The sequence below is a fragment of the Pararge aegeria genome, chromosome 18, assembly GCF_905163445.1.
Source record: "Pararge aegeria chromosome 18, ilParAegt1.1, whole genome shotgun sequence".
NCBI classification, from domain to species: domain Eukaryota; kingdom Metazoa; phylum Arthropoda; class Insecta; order Lepidoptera; family Nymphalidae; genus Pararge; species Pararge aegeria.
In genome coordinates, this window is record NC_053197.1 from 14858947 (window position 1) to 14877945 (window position 18999).

Here is an 18999-nt window from a genome sequence, read left to right on the forward strand (position 1 = left end):
GTGCGAGGTCCCCATTCCAGCACCTATGGACTCCAACATCGGATCTCGGAGCTATGTGTCACTATCATTGCTTCTTCAGTTTCGCGATTTGTTGAGCTATGCTGAAATCCTTAAACTTAAACCATAGCTCTCTCCATCGCCCGCCATGTGATTCTAAGTCTTCTTATGAGTTTGGCGTCGTAGTTAGTCCCTGACTGGCATAGTGACGTTTTAAAACAAAACTATAGCTTGGATAGTATATCCAAGTGTTGCAGTGTTATTACAGAACATATTATTTATTTATTTATTTATCATACGTAGGTACATGCACAAGTAAAGTCAAGTAAATATAATTATTATACAACCAAATGAGTATTTCACATTCTTATAATGGTAAGCGTATAATAAATTAGATTCGGCATCGCTGCAGTGGCCTTAACACAGACGAAGTTTCCACAAAATGGCTTCCTAAAGTCAAAAACGTTAAGCAAAGGGAAGGGTTATATCATCTCTTCTGCATTAGTCGTAGAACTTATGTGCGAAATTATTCGTAATCGCTCTCGATAACAGCATCTAGATATGTCTCAGCAGCTAGACGCGTCGGTAGGTAATTCTTCAGCAAGGTATAACAATAATAATAATAATAATAATAATCATTTATTGCAAAATACACGTCAATAAGGTTTTACATGTTGATTTAGGGTATAGTGTATTGCCAGTAATTTGGCATGCAATTTTACAAAATAGTTATAACCGCCCAACTAATTGATGTCAAAAGAATATTATAATAACACTTAGATTAAAAAATTGTCACATTAATTAATAACGATCAAAATCTTATTTTGAAATATGTGTAACATTTGAACTAGTTGTAGCAGGCTGATCATAAAAAAAAAAAATTGATAAGGTTATTCTCTAAATTGCAAATAGTCATTTATGCTGTAAAATGTTTTAAAGCTCTGCTTCGGCTGATAGCTGAAGTGTTAGAAGTAATATAGGATACTTTCTATCCTGACATTTAGCTCGGTTCCTTTGGGAGAGGGGATGAAAGTGTTTGGCGATTTTACACCATAACTCCGCTAAATTATAACCGATTTAAATAATTATTTTTGTACTATAGAGGTTAAAATATGTGTTTAATTTTGCCCAAACTGTCTAAATCTACTGAATGTGGTTGGAGATAGAGGACAGAACTCCTCAGCGGACAGCAGACCGCAACCCCCTTATTTAAGACTTAGCGATACTGAATACTTTAATTTTTTTTAGAACTACAATTAAAATGCCACATCGAAAAACAAAATAAAACGCAGACGAAGTCGCGTGCAAAAGCTATTTAATAATTTATATTTCAATACTGACCATAGAATGATACGATGTATGATAAATCTTAATTACAAAACAATAAATAACTTAAATTAATAAGTAGCACTTTTGCTAAAATACAATTATTAAGTTTTATTTTTATTTTCATAACAAACAGTATTTTTTTCATCGTCTAGAAAGGATTATTTCCTATATGCAGGGGTGCTTCAACCATTAACTCCGACGCGTGGTTCACGTAGCATATATTTTGGCTGTTTTGCTTTATCTTGCGCAGTTCACTTCTGATGAGCAGCAGGAGATAGACTTGGATTCCTGGAAATTACATTGTTTTTTTATATAAACCTTTTTATTTAAGCATTAGTATTTGATAAACTATCTTGTAGCTGACGGGCAAATTGTAGAGTAGACATGTTTACTTATATTTCAAAATCAGAACCCAGCCACTTCCCGCGGCTGTCGTACGAGGCGACTAAGGGCGGGCAGCAGCGTTCTCTGTGCTACTACCATCTACTGTGATCAGCAACCCGTCTGCCCGGCGTGGTGATATGGACAAACCCTCCATTTTTAAGATGCCTTTATTCCAGCTATGGACTGTTATACGATGTTGATGATGACCCCCAGTACCTACTTTTTAGGTACCTTCTGTACCAGTACAATAGATACCGAAAAATCTAGTATACAACATTTATGTAGGGGTGAAATGTTGAACCAACCTTTCTAGTCTTTTATAAACAATCGCTGAAGAATCTCAGAATAGTTGTATAAATTGATTTACACTTTAATTCATTTCAATTCAATTCAAAATTTCTTTATTCATGTAGGCCTATCACAGGCACTTATGAAGCGTTCATACATATATGTTTACATAATTGTAAAGGGATGGTGATAACTTCGTTCGCCAACTTAAACATAAAGCTATGAGGGTTCCAAACGCGCCCTGGTCTAAGAAGAGCCCACAACAAACTTAGCCGGGTAATTTTTTTGTTTTGTTATCACCATCTCACAGTAAATTTATATTAAGCTATGAAGCTAGAGCAATTCACACCCAAGCTTTTTTATCGTTTAAGTAATCCTTAATATTATAATAGGATTTTTCTGTAAGTGTAGTTTAGGTATCTATCATCAATAAAATTATCTCCAAACATTGTTAACTTAGACCAGATGACCTAGTGGTTAAAGCTTAAGCCTTTGGGAGGGACAGAGCTCTAACTTTTCGGGATTACGTGCATTTTTTTTAATTTAGGTCATAATATTGTCACTTCCTTTATCGGTAAAAACATCTTAAAGAAATCTGTGTGCTTAAGAGTTCTCCATAACATTCACAAACTGGAAATACTTGGAATACGGCCTAAACCCTTCTCTCTGCTCCGTTCCGTTCTTTTGTTGTAAGTCCTGCCTACAAAGCAGTTGCGTGCACTTCATACATGCACAAAAGCACTGCCTACCCAAATTATTTTATATAACTCATATTGGAGGGGAGTTTTTCCATTTTATGCCATTTACCTGCTTTATGAAAAAAAACCCCCGGTCGAAAACCCTGCGCACGCCACTGCTACAAAGGTTGTCTGTAAGAGATTGCTTGCAGCAATAAGGCCGCCTTTGCATGTCTGCATTGAGTTTTACTGTAAAATCCTTACTGTTTCTTTTACTGTATGTTATACCTGTTATTCTTCTCTGTGGTGTTGTTGTGGTCCCGGTTCACTTTAAAACGCGTGTTTTAAAGTGAACCGGGTTGATAAGATGATACGGGACCATTCGCGAGCGAGCCCGACTCGCACTTGACCGTTTTTTTGGGTTATAGTAAACATAATACAAATTAAAATGTTATTAGAGAGTACGTAATCTAAGATATTAATTATATGTTTGAATGTTTTGTTTTTATTATTATTTTGAATTTGAATATTTGGTTATTTTATTATTGTTTTTTTTTTTAATTCTTAATGTTATATAGCTTATTTTTATGTTTTAATTTGTTGTAATTATTACTCGTTCATACATTCTTTTAATAGCCCCGGGGAGACGAATTGGGCAACTGTAATGTCTAAACGGGGTGCGTTGCTCAATAAATAAAAATCTCACTCACCTATACCGCAAACAAGGAAGGCGGCTTCCATAAGGTAGTCTATCCCGGAACAGCGTCTACAATCTATTTTCACCCACAGAACCATAAATGTCACGATGGATGCAACAGTCGTTGTTATACCGTAGTAGTAGTACGCTCGCATTAGCTGTGGCTTTTTCTGAAAAAAAAAACAAATTAGGCTTACACAGTGAAATTCAAGATTAATTGGCTATATGACTGACTCTGACTATGCTTTTTCATAGAACTACGTTCTATGAGCAATCGTTTACAGTGCAAGCCATAGAGCTGTGGAATGCGCAACCAATCGACATAAGGCAGTCTAAGTCACTTTGTATTTTTAAAAAAGCTGTCAAAAACCACTATAGTTCACATTGAAGACGACTTGTTAGAGTTATTTACTGTTGTTAATGTATTTTTGATTTGTTATAGTATATATTAGTTTATTATTATTTTTGACGTGACAACGTCTTATAAATTGGTTTGCCTGGTGACACTTCAAGAAACTGCGTTACGCTCCGCTCACGTTATGCGCTCACAATGAGAGCGAGTGAGAGGCACGCGTCCCTTCCACTCGGGCATGGTTAGCCCGCCTAAGAGCGAGAGAGACAGACATAAAAAGTGAAAGGCACGCGTCCCTTTGTAGTAAACGCTGTTTCATTGTACGCAAATGTATTGCAAGTTATTGTATGTATATTTGTATATAAATACGTATGTATGTGTAAAGGTAAAAATAAAATTTTGTTAATATGAAATTCAGTGCGAGATTCTTTGTATAAATAAATGTTTTAAATTGTTACTATTATTTCATCCTTCTTCCTACTATACGAATGAATATTCACATTATAATTATTTTACCACTCAAAGTCGTTGTCACGTAAAACTTTCGCCCGTATACCGACTTTACAGGCAACCAATTTTTTTTTAAATATTTATTATATTATGTTTTTTTTTTTTTTTTGTGTAATCTAGTTTAAGTATTAGTATTTAATTATTAGAATGTTTTTTTTATTAATATGCACAACCTGCAGTATGGTTTCCTTTTGTTTTCCTTATCCTAAGGTTGCCTGGAAGAGATCGCTACAAAGCGATAAGGCCGCCTTTTGTATACTTCTTCTGTCTGTCTTTTTTTTTATTCTTCTTATGTATTTTAATTTGTGTGAAAATAAAGAGTATAAATAAATAAATATATGCTCTGCAAAAAGCAGGAGAATCTGTGCTGTGTAATTTATAGCTTCTTAAATCTTTATACCCCAGACAGATCTTCGGCAATGTATTCACGTTTCGCTCCGACACCGGAGTTGTTGAATTTTACAATGAATAACTGCTTTTCGCGGAGTGTAGCAAATTAAGCTTAATTTTCATAACGCCTGCTTCTATTCAGGATTCTGTTTGTTCTTATTTCTGTGGTCTCAAAATTCTAAATTCATTTATTTCAAGTATGCCCAGTTAATAAGCACTTTTGAAGCGTCAAGTGTGTCTGTTTGTAGTGACTCTACCACCGGTTCGGGAGGCAGATTCCACCGAGAAGAGCCGGCAAGAAACTCAGCAGATTGCTCTTTTCTCGATTCCCTGTGTTTTGGGAGCTAAATTCGTTCTTACCTTCCTGATTAATATAAATTCATAACATGCCAAACGTTATCGCTGTGAAAGTTAGCTATAAAGAATTACTCTACAAACCATGTGAGCTCCAACTAGTAGAACAATATTGAAGAGTATTTCCGCAGCCTGCAGCGACATCGAGAGCCACAGGTGGCTGTGGAACTGTACCCCTCTGATCATCGTCATGGAGTAGGGTGCATACTCTCCCATCGAGACCCATGCCTCTATTGTGATTACGAATATTGTAAACGCCTGAAAATACACCACAGAATTAAAAAAAAAAAAACCGACTTTTGACATTATGTTATACTAACTAAAAAGTAATAATAATAAATATGCTACGACAATACACACATCGCCATCTAGCCCCAAAGTAAAGCGTAGCTTATGTTATGGGTACTAAGATAGCTGATGAATATTTTTTTATCAATATAATACACATAAATACTTACAATATACAGATAAACACCCAGACACTGAAAAACATTTATGTTCATCACACAAACATTTTCCAGTCGTGGGAATCGAACCCACGACCTTGGACTCAGAAAGTAGGGTCGCTGCCCACTGCACCACTCGGCCATCAAGTATATGAATAAATGAATGAAAAAATATGTTAAATACTATGGGCTAATACTACTCAATTTGATAGAAAATGAAATACTAAGTCGTAATCATCCGCAGCCTATTAACGGCGATCTGCTGGGCACAGGCCGTGTCTCATCATAGGAGAGATGGTTTTAGAGCATAAGCCCACCACGCTGCTCCAATGCTGGTTGGTGGGCTCAGCGATTTATCGTTATAGTGACATACCCCTAACAGATTAACTCACTACTTTATTTTACTGCATAATCACTTATCATATCATAAAACATAGCATAAAACCGCCATTAGTCATCGTCATATCAACCCATTATCGGCCCACTACAGGGCACGGGTTCCCACGATGAGAAGGGGTTAAGGCTGTAATCCACCACGCTGGCCCAGTGCGTATTAGTGGGCTCCACACACCTTTGAGAACATTATGGAGAAATCTCATGCATGCAGGTTTCCTCACGATGTTTTCCTTCACCGTTGAAGCAAATATATTTTCATTGCTTAAAACGCACATAACTTAGAAAAGTTAGTGTTACGTGCTGGGATTCGGCCCCTCGTAAGTAAAGTCGAAGTCCTACCCACTGGGCTATCGGCGCCCATATATAGAATGAAGTGAAATCCCACATAACGCTTGGGATTTATCACGGCGCCCGTAAACTGTAATTGTATTATTTATTACTTATTTCCAGGTGACAGCTACTAATGATGCATTACCACGGTAAATTCGGTAGGAATTACAGTAGCTATGGTAGTTCAACAAACTTTGGTCTTGGAGTCAGTCTTCGCAGTCAGACTTCGACGTAATACATTTTTATGGATGAATACTTACCAAGTTAAGATATCCGAAAACCAGAACACCACGTCTTAACGGCAAACAGCAGCAGCAACGCTGGCACTCTGGTATTTCCACACGCATTATAAGTAATTTAATTTAAGATACAGCTTTAAATTATTTTCTTCATACTTTTCCTTGTTCTTTATTTTTCTCGGTGGCTTTTTGAAGTCTTATGTTGTTCTTATAGTCTTATGGTCTCAGGTTGTCTTCAATGTCTCTTAATTTTTGGCAAAAGAATAAACACTTAGAGAATAATCTCCTATTTGGTGAATTAAGAAACACCCTATTGTAGTGTCGACTGTGTAGCGCGCTGTGCTGCGTCAGTTTGTAAATTAACAAATAGATTTTAATTTACTTCTGAAATTTTATTGTACTGGAATCGAAATTAAATCCCAACTTATATTAAAAATAATAAGGGATTCGTGAAAGACCAATAAACGCGGACAAAGACAGGCAGCAGTTAATCATAGATATTTCGATTTGCTTCCTCTTAAACTTTAATATAATTTTAGTTAATTAACAAAATAGAATTCACGCACTGTTTAATATTTCACTTACGTTTCTTAAAAACGCTTCTCACTCCACAATTCGCTGATCTTAATATGAAACACCCAATCTTGGATAATGGCTCATTTCACAGAAGTTTTAATGTATACTGTAGCGATACGATTACTAATTTAGTAAATTGCCATGCTAGAAAAATAAATTTGGGGTGGTAGGAAACCCGATAACTGGCAATGAATGGCAAATGTTCGATGTGACCAATTGAAACACTTTCGTCGGGTCATTTTTAAAACAAAAACAGAAGTAAAAAACACCTGAGGCAGCGTTCTCAGACCAATACTTGTTATAAATTCGTTGAGACATTACTGTTGTACCTAATTCTTGTTTACTTATGACAACCCTATTGAAGTAAAAAGACCGACACGCGCATAGTACCGTAATAAAGTGACAGGAGTTACATAATTTTCATTTTGCATGTGATGTTAGGGCTGTTTTCTTCAGTACAAACTATGGCAGTGGTTTACTCAAAAACTATTAGGTTTTCGGTTCGCAGATAGGTCCCAGAGGCAGTACATAATGTACATTCCTATAAAATCTGTGAATTATTATTTCGGTTTTCATTTACACGTTGCGTTGTATAGAAAGTAATAAAATTGATAAGTAATATATACAAATTATTCAAGAATAGTATAATCTTATTAAGATTATAATTGTTGTATGTATCATATAGGTATATCATATTTGTATTGTCTGTGCCATCAAAAAACTAATTGAAATTAGGAATAAGATCAACTTTTTTTTTAGGTACATCATCAAAATTAACTTTAAATTATTTTCACCGATTTCTCCGTGTCTTCCCCATCTACACGACGCTGTCGAAGAACCTTGTGCCCACTTTGCAAACAGAAGAATTAAATTGAATAAATAAACAATTTTTTCTGTCCGACTATCGTCTTCTTCTACTTTTGACAAGCCCAGGGGCTTGTCTCCGTACTTGGTCGACCGGAACCTTCCGTTGTACGTTGTGCCACTGGTACGGCTCCCCGCTGGGTCACTCCAGCCAGCCGAGCTCATTCCAGAAGCTGAGCAGGCCGCCCAGGTCGCCAAGTGAGTTCAGGGAGTGATGCTGGGGAGCCAAGGTATGCTGTACGTTGCTCGCTACTCTACATCGAAGTATTACGTGTGTCGGTGTTTCATCTGCCTCCATGCATGCTCTGCACACAGGACTGGTCCGACAATCGTATCGTGAGGTCGTATGATGTAAACCGCGATAGAATTATCTTATTTACAGCGCGGAAATGCGACATTGTCGACTCTTTGTGTCATAAGTCGTCTGGTCACATACCTACGCGATAAAGTGGCTAGCTAGAAACTTTGAGTAATAATTTACAGCATCCTAGAGAGAACTGCCTCGCTAGCCTAGTAAAAAACAAATTCAACTATCACAAGTCCTGGTTTCGATTCCCGGGTTGTGGTTTTTTGATTTATATAGATGCGATAGCGAGCTGGGCATTTTTATCTACTAGGCTGATATAGTTTTCATCGTCCTCTCTACGACGACTCTACTGCACCCACAGAGTAAATATGAAAAAATATTTTTTTTTTTAAATAAAATTGTAAAAGTTAAAAAAAAAACATGTTATTGATAGCTTTTATTGACGGATCAAGCAGATGGCCTGGTGGTAATTGAAGAACCACTTCAATCAGAGCAACACTTCGCAGGCCACGCAAGGAAAATGTTTTTTTTTACAAAATGGCGCCCGGTGGCGATGAACCTGAGATAAGCTTCTAGTGGCTATAATTACGCAACCACGCCCTTCGAAATATAGCATTGCTGTTTTGCGGCAGATATAAGTTTGCCGGTAATAATCCCCCGAGCGAGGTCTGTCACAAAAAACTCTATAGGTAAGTTTCTACCTTAGGTAGGTATTTCTCTTGAAATTCTCAGTACCAGCAAAGAGTAAGGAAATTCGCGGTGTCCACCTCCGTGCCTCGGGGAGCATGTTCAACCGACGGTCACGACTTTTATCACTTACTAGCGTACCCAGCCCGCTTCGCCGGGCTAGATTTTGCTTTATTATATTTAAACAATAAACTTACATCATTAAATTTTTAATTCAAGTCTCATAATATATTAAATCATTTATTTCTTCTCCTTCCGTATTTATTCTCTTCTCGAGCGGGTGAAGATCATTATCTACACCCATGTACACCCAACAATAGAATATCATCATAGTAAATAAAAGCTGTATTTGACAGTTGGACAGTTCAAAAATAGGAGTGCTCCGATCGTCACCAAACTCACAGGATTACTCGGCAGGTCAATCCGGAGATTCCCTGAAAGTTTCATTGAAATCGGTCCAGCCATTTCGGAGACTATACGGTACATACCCACACACTTTCTCTTTTATATATATATATAGATTATGACAATTATGGATAAAACCCATCAACGCGCATAGAAGTAGCGTTAGGCTGTAATTTATTTTTTATTCCACTACAAGTTAGCCCTTGACTGAATTCTCACCTGGTGTTAAGTGATGATGCAGTCTAAGATGGTAGCGGGCTTACCTGCTAGGGGTTATGGTAGTCATACCCCTAATCGGTTTTCACGCGACATCGCGTCGTCTATACACTTAAACTCTCTGTTCTATGAGAGTGGAGGCATATGCTCCGCTATGGGGTTTTAATAGGTTAAGATTCAAAATTCAAAATTCATTTTTTTCAAGTAGGCCTAATATAAGCACTTTTGAAACGTCTAGTCTGTCTGTGTGTAGTGAGTCTACCACCGGTTCGGAAGGCAGATTCTACCGAGAAGAAGCCGGTAAGAAACTCAGCAGTTGCTATTTTCCAATATCAACAATTTACATTTTACATTTTAAAATTCATTTTTCTATCTTGTGAGAGATGAAAGCGGAGCCGGATGCTTCCAAGCAACCTTGTCATTAAGAAATTCATCAATTGCGTAATAAACCTCGCTGTAATAAATGTGTTTTAACACATTCTTTAAACTTATGCATTGTAGGTCCAAAATTACCTTTGGAATCATATTATAAAAGCGTACCTATACTCAATCCCACAAATGACTTCTGCACCTTTCGCAGACGATTTGCAGATGCTAATTTATGACCATTTCTTGTAAGTCGACTGTTTATATCCACTTTTTGTTTATATAGGACGTTAGAACCGGGGGTGGACTATGGATGATGACAATTAGAGATGTTTTATTCATATTACAGTGTTGCAAGCGTACCTATTTTTTTTTTTTTTTACAAATCCGACTAACCGGATCTCTCGAATCGAATCCGATACCTAATGATTAAGGTGATGCTTGAAGAAAAAAAATGTTTCACCAACTTTTAGATAATGAAAATGAAGTTAGGCGCCATTCAAAGTTAGGAACCGATTCCCCGGTGCGTAATGTAAAAAGAACTCATAAACTCATAACTCATCTTTTTGCCAAGATCGGTTCAAATCTGAATTCCTCGAAGTGTGAGGTATACTTCTTGGATTTGGTTTCACTGGACAACAAAAACAAGATCATTGATAGTTTAAATTCTTTAATTCCAAAAATTTCATTAGTTTCCAAAAATAAATTAAATCTTCTTGGTGCCCCTATTTTCGACGATGCATTTTCTCCTTTGTTAAATTCTAAATTGCTTAATTTTAACACATATTCGTACCGCCTATTGGACATAAAACCACACATGGCCATTTATATATTACGTTTATGTTTGTTTGCCCCAAAATTTATGTACCTCTTACATTGCTGTCCCTTTTGGAAATATCCTGTTTTGACATCCATTTTAGATGCTACTCACAAACTGACGTTTCATAATCATCATTATCTTATCAATCGATAGACGTCCATTGTTGGACATTGGTCTTCCGTAGGGAGTTCCAAATTCCACGGTTTTGTTCCGCTTGGATCCAGCGGCTCCCTGAGACGCGTTAATGTCGTCTATCGAGCTCGTTGGGGGTCAACCAACGCTGCGCTTTCTAGTACGGGGCTGCCATTCCAGCACCTTGGGACCCCAACGGCGTACCTTTCTCCGGGCTATGTGCCCCGCCCATTGACACTTCAGCTTCGCGACTCGTTGAGCTATTTCGGTAACTCTGGTTCTTCTAGGAATCTCCACATTTCTGATTTGATCACATAGAGGTAACTGACGTTTAACAGATACAAAATTAAAAATATTTTCAATATATATTCAATAATTTTAAATCCATATCAAAAACTAAAAATATGAGAGTACAAACACAAAATACTACAACTTGTGTTAAGAATCGTAGACAGGTTACGTTATATGATTTGTCTAGTGAAAATATATAGATTGGTGAAAGGTAGGTAAAATGTAGGCCTAGGAATAGATTAGGTTCTAATTTTGGCCTTGCATTATTAGTCGTTAGAGAAAACGAGCATTAGAGAACTTTTCAGAGGTTGTTTGACAATCTTTCCTCAAGTAAAGATTGCAAATAAAATAAAATACGACATATAAAAAACTAGAAGCTTTATTAAATAATTCTCTTTTATGTACATAGTTATAATGGTATAAAGTTAAACTTAAGAACTAAAGCGCGTCAAACGCATTTTTAGTTAAAACGCGATACAGTAGCAGTCCCTTTAGGGCTCATGTACACGGTGCTATATGCGTACAATTAACGCGCGTTAACGACGCCATAAAGGTACCAAGAGCATTGTACTCTGCATCGAAATATCAGCATATTACGTTGATAATAAGGAGCATAGTTGAAATATAACTGCCATACTAACCAACAGGTTACACTGCTACGATCTTAGACTGCATCATCTCGCATCACCGTTGAGATAACATGTCAAGGTCTATCTTGTAATTGTAAAAAAAAAAAAAAAAAAGGAGTCATTTGTATCAAAGACTTGGTCAAACCGCGTTCAGCGTCCTACGAGCGACCAATCACAAAACTATTCTTTAAACGCGCGCTTATGATTGTTCACACGTTAGTTGCATACATGAATGCTTCATGAACGCCTCTTTGCTTAGCGCGATACGGACGTCAATCTCACTTCTGACACGATGCACTGTGTTTTTTTATAGTACTTATTGCCGGACTTGATACTAATACAACAATAAACTTTTATCGTGTAAACACGTTTAATTGGTGCGTTGGCGCTTAAAACATTCGTCGTGTACGTCGGCTTTAAAAACACTTTAAAGGCATCAATACTTTGTGTTGAAACACAAAGTCAAAGTAAAGTGCAAATTGACTTTGAATTTAAACTCATATTATTATAAATATTACTCTTTGGTTACAAAAACTATAATAAAGGTAGCGAAAATAAATACAATTATGACGACCTCCGTGGCGCAGCGGCCAGCGATGTGGTCTATAATTGGGAGATACTGGGTTCAATTCCCGGTAGTGACCAATTTATCTCTAGCCTAGGCTATTTCAAGATTAGTACGTTATAAGCATAGGCAAAGTCACCTACCATCAGGTAAGATCATAGCCGAACGTTAAATAAATCGTATAATTTTTCAACTATAGACAAAATATCAGGGCCCTTTATAACTGGACCGCTAAAACCTAAAGTTTATTATTCAATCATACTTGCTCACTGGAATGTCATCGACCTTTTTATTTTTGCCAAATCCTGTTTTAGCGGTAGCTCTTTCATTACACATATATTTTTTATTACAAAGTCATTAAAACATCAATTCGCATGGTTCATCAAGTTACGAGTAGTAAAATAAAGCTTATTTCTTAGAAGCAGGTGTTACTTTGCGGAATTCTTTATATGCAATGAAAATTCCGCATAATTTGCTATAATCTCCTAGTCCACCACGCTGGTCAAATTCGGATTGGTGGAATACACACGCCTTTGAGAAAATAATGGAGGCTTGCAGGTTTCCTCACGTCATATTAAATAGTTAAATTTAAAAAAAACGCAGATACTAGGCTGCGTCACGTTAACAACATTTTATGATATTTCAATTAATTTAGAAAATTTTATGTGTAAATTGTGTAGAAGCGGTGATAGCGCATTTGGTGTGACCTCGACTTCACTTAAGGGGGGCCGAGTTCGAATCCCAGCACGCACCTCTAAGTTATGTGCGTTTCTAGTAATTAAAATATCACTTGCTGGAAACCTGCAAGCCTTTTTTTTTTTTTGTTGTGGTAGAAAAGCTTTATGGCTACCTCTGTCCTTTTGGGCAGGACAGAGGTTATGTGGAACTCGTTTACCCGAACTATAAACCACCACGGCATGTCCCTCTCGTTGGCTTTATTGGACGTCCGGGGAACCCGTTGTATACTTCCCAGACGGCTACCAACCGCCCCAACTGATTGCCAGGGCTACTGCGCTAAGGAGGAGGGGATCAGGACAGCTTGACCCCCCTCAGACGGTAGGGAGACTCATATAGGGACGGGTAGCTAGCCCAATAACTACCCGCCGCCTCCCAGGGCAAGCGGCATGCGGCATATTCCCGCCGTCTCCTTCCCCCACGTCTACGCCGAAGCGGATGTGCGTTTATCCATCAATCCGCTCTGGGCCAGCGTGGTGGACTACGGCCTTATCACCTTCTCGGTAATAGGTTGATAATTGATATGATGAATGCGCAAATAATAATATTATCGGAAACTTATATGAGTCTCTATTCAATGATTTAAAAGGGGCGTTTCAATTATTGTCGCCTTCATAAAAACGGAAAATGATTTCCGTTTTCAGCTCCGCATTATATCTAATCTAAATTGCCAGGTCCGAACGTATCATCTATTTCACAATGTATATAAATATACTAGCTGACGCGTGCAACTTCGTTGCACCAAATCGGTTATTACCGAAAACACAAATAAAATTACATTTTCTAAAAATGAATCCTAGCTAGATCGATTTATCGCCCCCTAAACCCTGTATACCAAATTTCATGAAAATCGTTGAAGCCGATTGCAAGATTCCAATTATATACAAGAAATGCTCGTTTAAAGATATAAGATTAATGTTATATTTATAGAGAGCATACACGATAAAAAACCAATCAAATATTTCCTTTTTTTATTCCAACACAAGTTAGCCCTTGACTGCAATCTAACCTGGTGTGGCAGGCTTACATCTTTCTACTGGTTTCTACACGATATCTTAGAGTTGTCCATGGTGTTCTCAAAGGCGTTTGAAGTCCACTAATCCGCCTTCTCAAACTTCGATGAGACCCGTGCCTTGTAGTGGGCCTTTTATAGGTTGTTGATGTAGCTTGTGTTATGGGTACTAAGATGACTGATAATATTTTGTGAATGATATACCTAAATAGTTATTATATACAGATAAACACCCAGACACTTGAAAACATTCATGTTTATCACAAAAACATGTTCCAGTTGTGGGAATCGAATCCACGGCCATAGACTCAGAAAGCAGGGTCGCTGCACACTGCGCCAGTCGGCCGTCGTATGGTTGATTGGCACATTTCATTAAATTTAAATTTAGCGGGCAGTAAAGAACAATGGCGAACTCCCATACATCATATTATTTCAAATCGAATTACTACGTCTTTAAGTAAAAATGTATAAAATAGTTAATTAGTAGTCAATTAAGTTGTCCAGGTTAATATTTTTCTATACCCGGTTTTTACACCTTGAGGTGGTAAATTATACTTAGCGCGTTTCCACTAAACCTTAGTCATCGTGCATACCCTCAATCGGATAATAATTTAGTGATAACTATTGGTAAATGTACGCCTAGAAATCTCCTTAGATTAGGCTTGTCTCATTGCCTTGATCGTCGTTAGTGAAAACGGGTACAAGAGGGTTTTCAAGACGCTGTAATTTTAGACGAATAAGATTTCGCTATTATACTTTTTCCACGTAGCTGTAATAAAATATATCGTGTGTTAAAATATCTACGACTCCATGCGAATGATCACTTCAAACACCCACCGAACTCACTGTCGTACCCATTGATTTCATATGTTACTATCGGTGTTTTTGACAGTTGTTTGAAAAGAACTACCACTTTTGTATTTATAAGCTCACTGTTCATACCTATAATATAATATTAGGCCACCGATTTGGAACACTAATGTCACTCGTTAGATGCACGCGATAATGACCTCACTAGCTCCACTACTCGCATTGTCATAACAATATCTTGTTTTAAAGTAGTTACGCATTTTCCACGGGCACCACGGTGCTCGGATACACCGTGCTTGCTTCCTTAACAGTTTCCCCATTGACTATCTGATGGAGTTGGTTTTCGTACGTGTGCCCGGAGATTTCCAGCTTCTTCAGGAGACTCCTCACCAGGAATATGAGGTAGACGTGTATAGCTGTACAGATACAAAAAATATTTCACAAGGCTGCTTGGACGAAGGCCGCTTCGCTAATTTCTCATAAAATAGAAAATTATAGAGATGGTAAACTGTAAAACGATAATGATAAAGAGCAATCTTCTAAGTTTCTTGCCGGCTGCTTCTCGGTAGAATCTGCCTAACGAACCGGTTGAGTAGAGTCACTACAAACACACTGACTTGGCGTTTCAAAAGTGCTTATAAACCAGGCCTACATGAAATAAATGAATATTAAATTATATTAGCTCTAGTTGTGGCCAGGGTTCTTCGTACGCGATTATTACTATTTTCTACAAGTCAGGATAAAAAGTAGCCTACGTAACTTTCTATTCTTTTAAGTAACTTTGTGCCAAAAATCGAGTGGATTGGCAAGCAACAATCAACTTTTAGGGCGTGAATCAAGGACAAACACATGAGTTTTTTATATACACTTTTTTTTTTCTCTTCAAACATCGACAGCTTATTTAATCTATCCGATATGCAGTATCTCTAAGAAATATTCAAAACAATTAAATTTTACACTTCTACACCAGTGTTGAAGACTGTCGATAACCTAAATAAACATTAATTCAACTAAATTTATTTATTTATTTATTTATTTTCTATATGTATTATTACTTAAATAAATAACTAAATTTATTGAGTGAATAAATATGGACTTTTAGAGACCTGTCTCAAACGGTTGATTATAGAACACAAAAAATAAACAAACAAAGACACTTTTACATTTAAACAAGGAAAGGCGTGTTAAAATAAAATAATATGTTCGAAAAAAAATATATGAGCCTGCTTAATGTCTCTGATAAGTCGCAGCAATAATGTTCCCCCTTTACAATCTATTGCTGCGTTAAGAGACAATCAAATTAAGTGCAATGTTTTGGATTCATAGTGGCTTAGTTAAAGAAGCAATTGGGTTTATGAACAACACAATCTAATGATTGTGAAAAAAAATGTTCTTACCTAATCCAGCGAAGAACAATGGCAATAGTTCCAGTTCCAAGTAGAAATATCTTTGGGTGCAGGCTATGACCTCCAGTAGGACCGTAGCGAAGAGGGTGCAAAGAGTGTAATAGTAGAACACTTTGAGGTAGATAATGATTTGCTGGAAAAATGATAAAAGTAGTTGAAATAGGGTAGTATTTTAATTGCGTAAGCGTCATCAGGGCACACCAGGTGTCTGTATAGAACACCGTGGGGTTTTTGTCGGTACAAGTCCAACATAACCACCGTTTCCTTTGTGGTGATAAGGATTTCCCCAGTAGTTTCACAAAGAGTGCAAATTTTATACATCACTTTCTTTTATTAGGTACCTGCCCAGGGTCAGGAAATAAGTGGCGTCCTACTCCATGCCTCGCAGAGCACGTCGGTACTTTACTGTCACTTACTTTAATCTCTCAAAAGATGGAAACTGAATGTTAAATTGTAAATTGTTGATGTTAGAAAGGAGCTACTGCTAAGATTCTTGCTCGGATCTTCTCAGTAGAGCCTGTCTTTTGAATCAGTAGGATCACGCCAAATAAACAGAGTTGACTTTTCAAAAGAACTAAATAAACAGAGTTGACTTTTCAAAAGAGCTAAATAAACAGAGTTGACTTTTCAAAAGAGCTAAATAAACAGAGTTGACTTTTCAAAAGAGCTAAATAAACAGAGTTGACTTTTCAAAAGAGCTAAATAAACAGAGTTGACTTTTCAAAAGAGCTAAATAAACATAGTTGACTTTTCAAAAGAGCTAAATAAACAGAGTTGACTTTTCAAAAGAGCTAAATAAACAGAGTTGACTTTGGGACTCGTAAAATAACATTTGACAGATGAAAAAAAAAAATACTTTTTTTTTAATAACCTGAAATCTATACGAAAAATTAAAAATAAGACAATATAAAAATAAAATACCACGCCTTGTTGCAAGAACCATAGACAAGTTAGATTAAATGAGTTGCCTAGTGAAAATCGATTGGTGGAAGGTAAATGTTGGTATGTCTAGGAAATATAGAATTAGACGTTAGTGACAACAGGCATAAGACACCTATTAGATGGAGATTTAAATTGTTTACTTACTCTATGGGCTCCGTAAAGCAACACGACGCTGAAGATGATATCAGCACAGTATATAGCAACACCCAGTTCGCTGTCTATATCACTGGCTACACCATGGAACACCATGGTCATGTAGTAGCTATGGTGAACGGAGTAGCTGTACACACCGACCATGAATGCTGCGAACAACTGTAACAAAAAAGTTATTATAATTTTTAAATAGGTATAATGACAGTAACAAAGAATCGCTAAAATATTGTATTTAGCTAATTATATATGTATGATTCCAGCTGATCATGAAAAATATATTTTTTATTTATATTTGAATTGAGATTGTTATTTATTTTCGATTAATAAAACTGTAAAACCTAGCGATCCGCCATGACAGGTGAAACTTCACGTCTATATAAACATAATTTTGTACCGCTTGAACTTCAAAAATCGGTGCCTAGCAGACTTTCGGTGTTTATCATGATTCAAAAATAATGTATTTTATTATTTTTAAGTAGGTCTACCCTATAAGCACTTTTGAAACGTAACAGACGTGTTTAGTAGTAACTCTACCACAGATTCAGAAATGCAGATTCTACCGAGAAGAATCTGTCAAGAAACTAAACAGATAGTAGCAGTAGAGCTTTTTTTGACAGCTCGCCCAGGGAAGTACTACAACCATACTTATTTCTGCCGCTAAGCAGCATTGTTGCAATGCTGTGTTCCGGTGTGAATCGCGTGGGTGCCGGAGTAATTTCAGGCACGTGAGGCTTCATAATAATAATAATAATAATAATTGTTTAATTCAGGTAAAACTCATATCAATATACAAGTAAAAAAAAAAAAAAACAAAAAAAAAACAGATGGTTTTTCACTTACCATCAGGTGGGACATCTGCTTGATTCGTCAATTATTACTATAAAAAAACTGTTTCTGTTTCCAACATTTACAATCGTTTAACTTCCTTAGATGAGAGCGCAGATGACTGCCTCCAAGCAACCTTGTCATTAGGAAGTTCATCTGTGCTGATGATACATAAACAATACGTTCCTACGTAGAAACCAAGTCACACAACAAAACACCACACAGACACACAAGCAACACGAGCGCAATCTTCTAAGGTAATTTACCTCATGTAGAAAAATGCAGGACACATCAATTCCGTTATTACCCTTGAATTATCCTCCGACAAAAGTTTGTGTAGTTACACAAACTCTATTATTAACAAAGATCTCGAGATGTAACATACAGTATGTACTCACTATGTTAAGATATCCAAAAGTCAATATACCCCTTCTCAGGGGCATGCAAAAACAGCATCTTCCGAATACAGGTATCTCACAAAACATGTTTACGAGCAAAAAAAAACTACGAATAAAAATTGTGTTTTAAAATTCTGTTTGCACGCGTGCACTCACTACGCGGGATGGAATAAGCCTGGACAATATAACCCACTGTCCGTCTGTATATTTATATCGGATATAAAGCGAACTACGTCTGCATTGTATTATATTTCGGAGCTCTGTATCCAGCATCAATAAGCTAAAACTATGTTTTTTTAAAATAAATCTAGATAACTACGTTCTGTGAAATTCAATGATACCAAATAAGTTTGAATTGTTATCAAACACAAAATATTATGTATACTCGTATAATCTGTTTTTTTAGTAATTACTAGCAAATGCTCGCGACTTCTTGCCAAACTTTCTGATTCGTTACCGGTGCCTATGGTT

The 18999-nt window shown here is 36.8% G+C and overlaps 2 protein-coding genes across 2 annotated transcripts; both read right to left on the bottom strand.

The window, feature by feature from the left end:
• Positions 1 to 1302: 1302 nt before the first annotated feature.
• Positions 1303 to 7002, bottom strand: LOC120631481. The gene is made up of 4 exons (XM_039901089.1): positions 6411 to 7002; positions 5063 to 5236; positions 3386 to 3542; positions 1303 to 1614 (listed from the first exon to the last, which is right to left on the bottom strand). The coding sequence occupies exons 1-4, from the start codon at positions 6495 to 6497 to the stop codon at positions 1475 to 1477; spliced, it is 558 nt and encodes a 185-aa protein (XP_039757023.1). The 5' UTR covers positions 6498 to 7002; the 3' UTR covers positions 1303 to 1474.
• Positions 7003 to 13802: 6800 nt separating this feature from the next.
• On the bottom strand, positions 13803 to 18615 carry LOC120631505. The gene is made up of 4 exons (XM_039901121.1): positions 18529 to 18615; positions 17297 to 17464; positions 16202 to 16343; positions 13803 to 15220 (listed from the first exon to the last, which is right to left on the bottom strand). The coding sequence occupies exons 1-4, from the start codon at positions 18613 to 18615 to the stop codon at positions 15057 to 15059; spliced, it is 561 nt and encodes a 186-aa protein (XP_039757055.1). The 3' UTR covers positions 13803 to 15056.
• Positions 18616 to 18999: the final 384 nt, after the last annotated feature.

What these genes read in the sequence shown, in the direction of transcription:
- LOC120631505 (XM_039901121.1), bottom strand. Translation starts at nt 18,615, where the DNA reads ATGTTTTGTGAGATACCTGTATTCGGAAGATGCTGTTTTTGCATGCCC. An exon ending in CTTTTGGATATCTTAACATA is followed by an intron (nt 17,465 to 18,528) that starts GTGAGTACATAC and finishes TTTTTGTTACAG; the next exon opens with TTGTTCGCAGCATTCATGGT. An exon ending in ATTGTTCTTCGCTGGATTAG is followed by an intron (nt 15,221 to 16,201) that starts GTAAGAACATTT and finishes GTATCTGTACAG; the next exon opens with CTATACACGTCTACCTCATA.
- LOC120631481 (XM_039901089.1), bottom strand. Translation starts at nt 6,497, where the DNA reads ATGCGTGTGGAAATACCAGAGTGCCAGCGTTGCTGCTGCTGTTTGCCG. An exon ending in TTTTCGGATATCTTAACTTG is followed by an intron (nt 5,237 to 6,410) that starts GTAAGTATTCAT and finishes GTGTATTTTCAG; the next exon opens with GCGTTTACAATATTCGTAAT. An exon ending in CTTCCTTGTTTGCGGTATAG is followed by an intron (nt 1,615 to 3,385) that starts GTGAGTGAGATT and finishes TGTAATTTCCAG; the next exon opens with GAATCCAAGTCTATCTCCTG.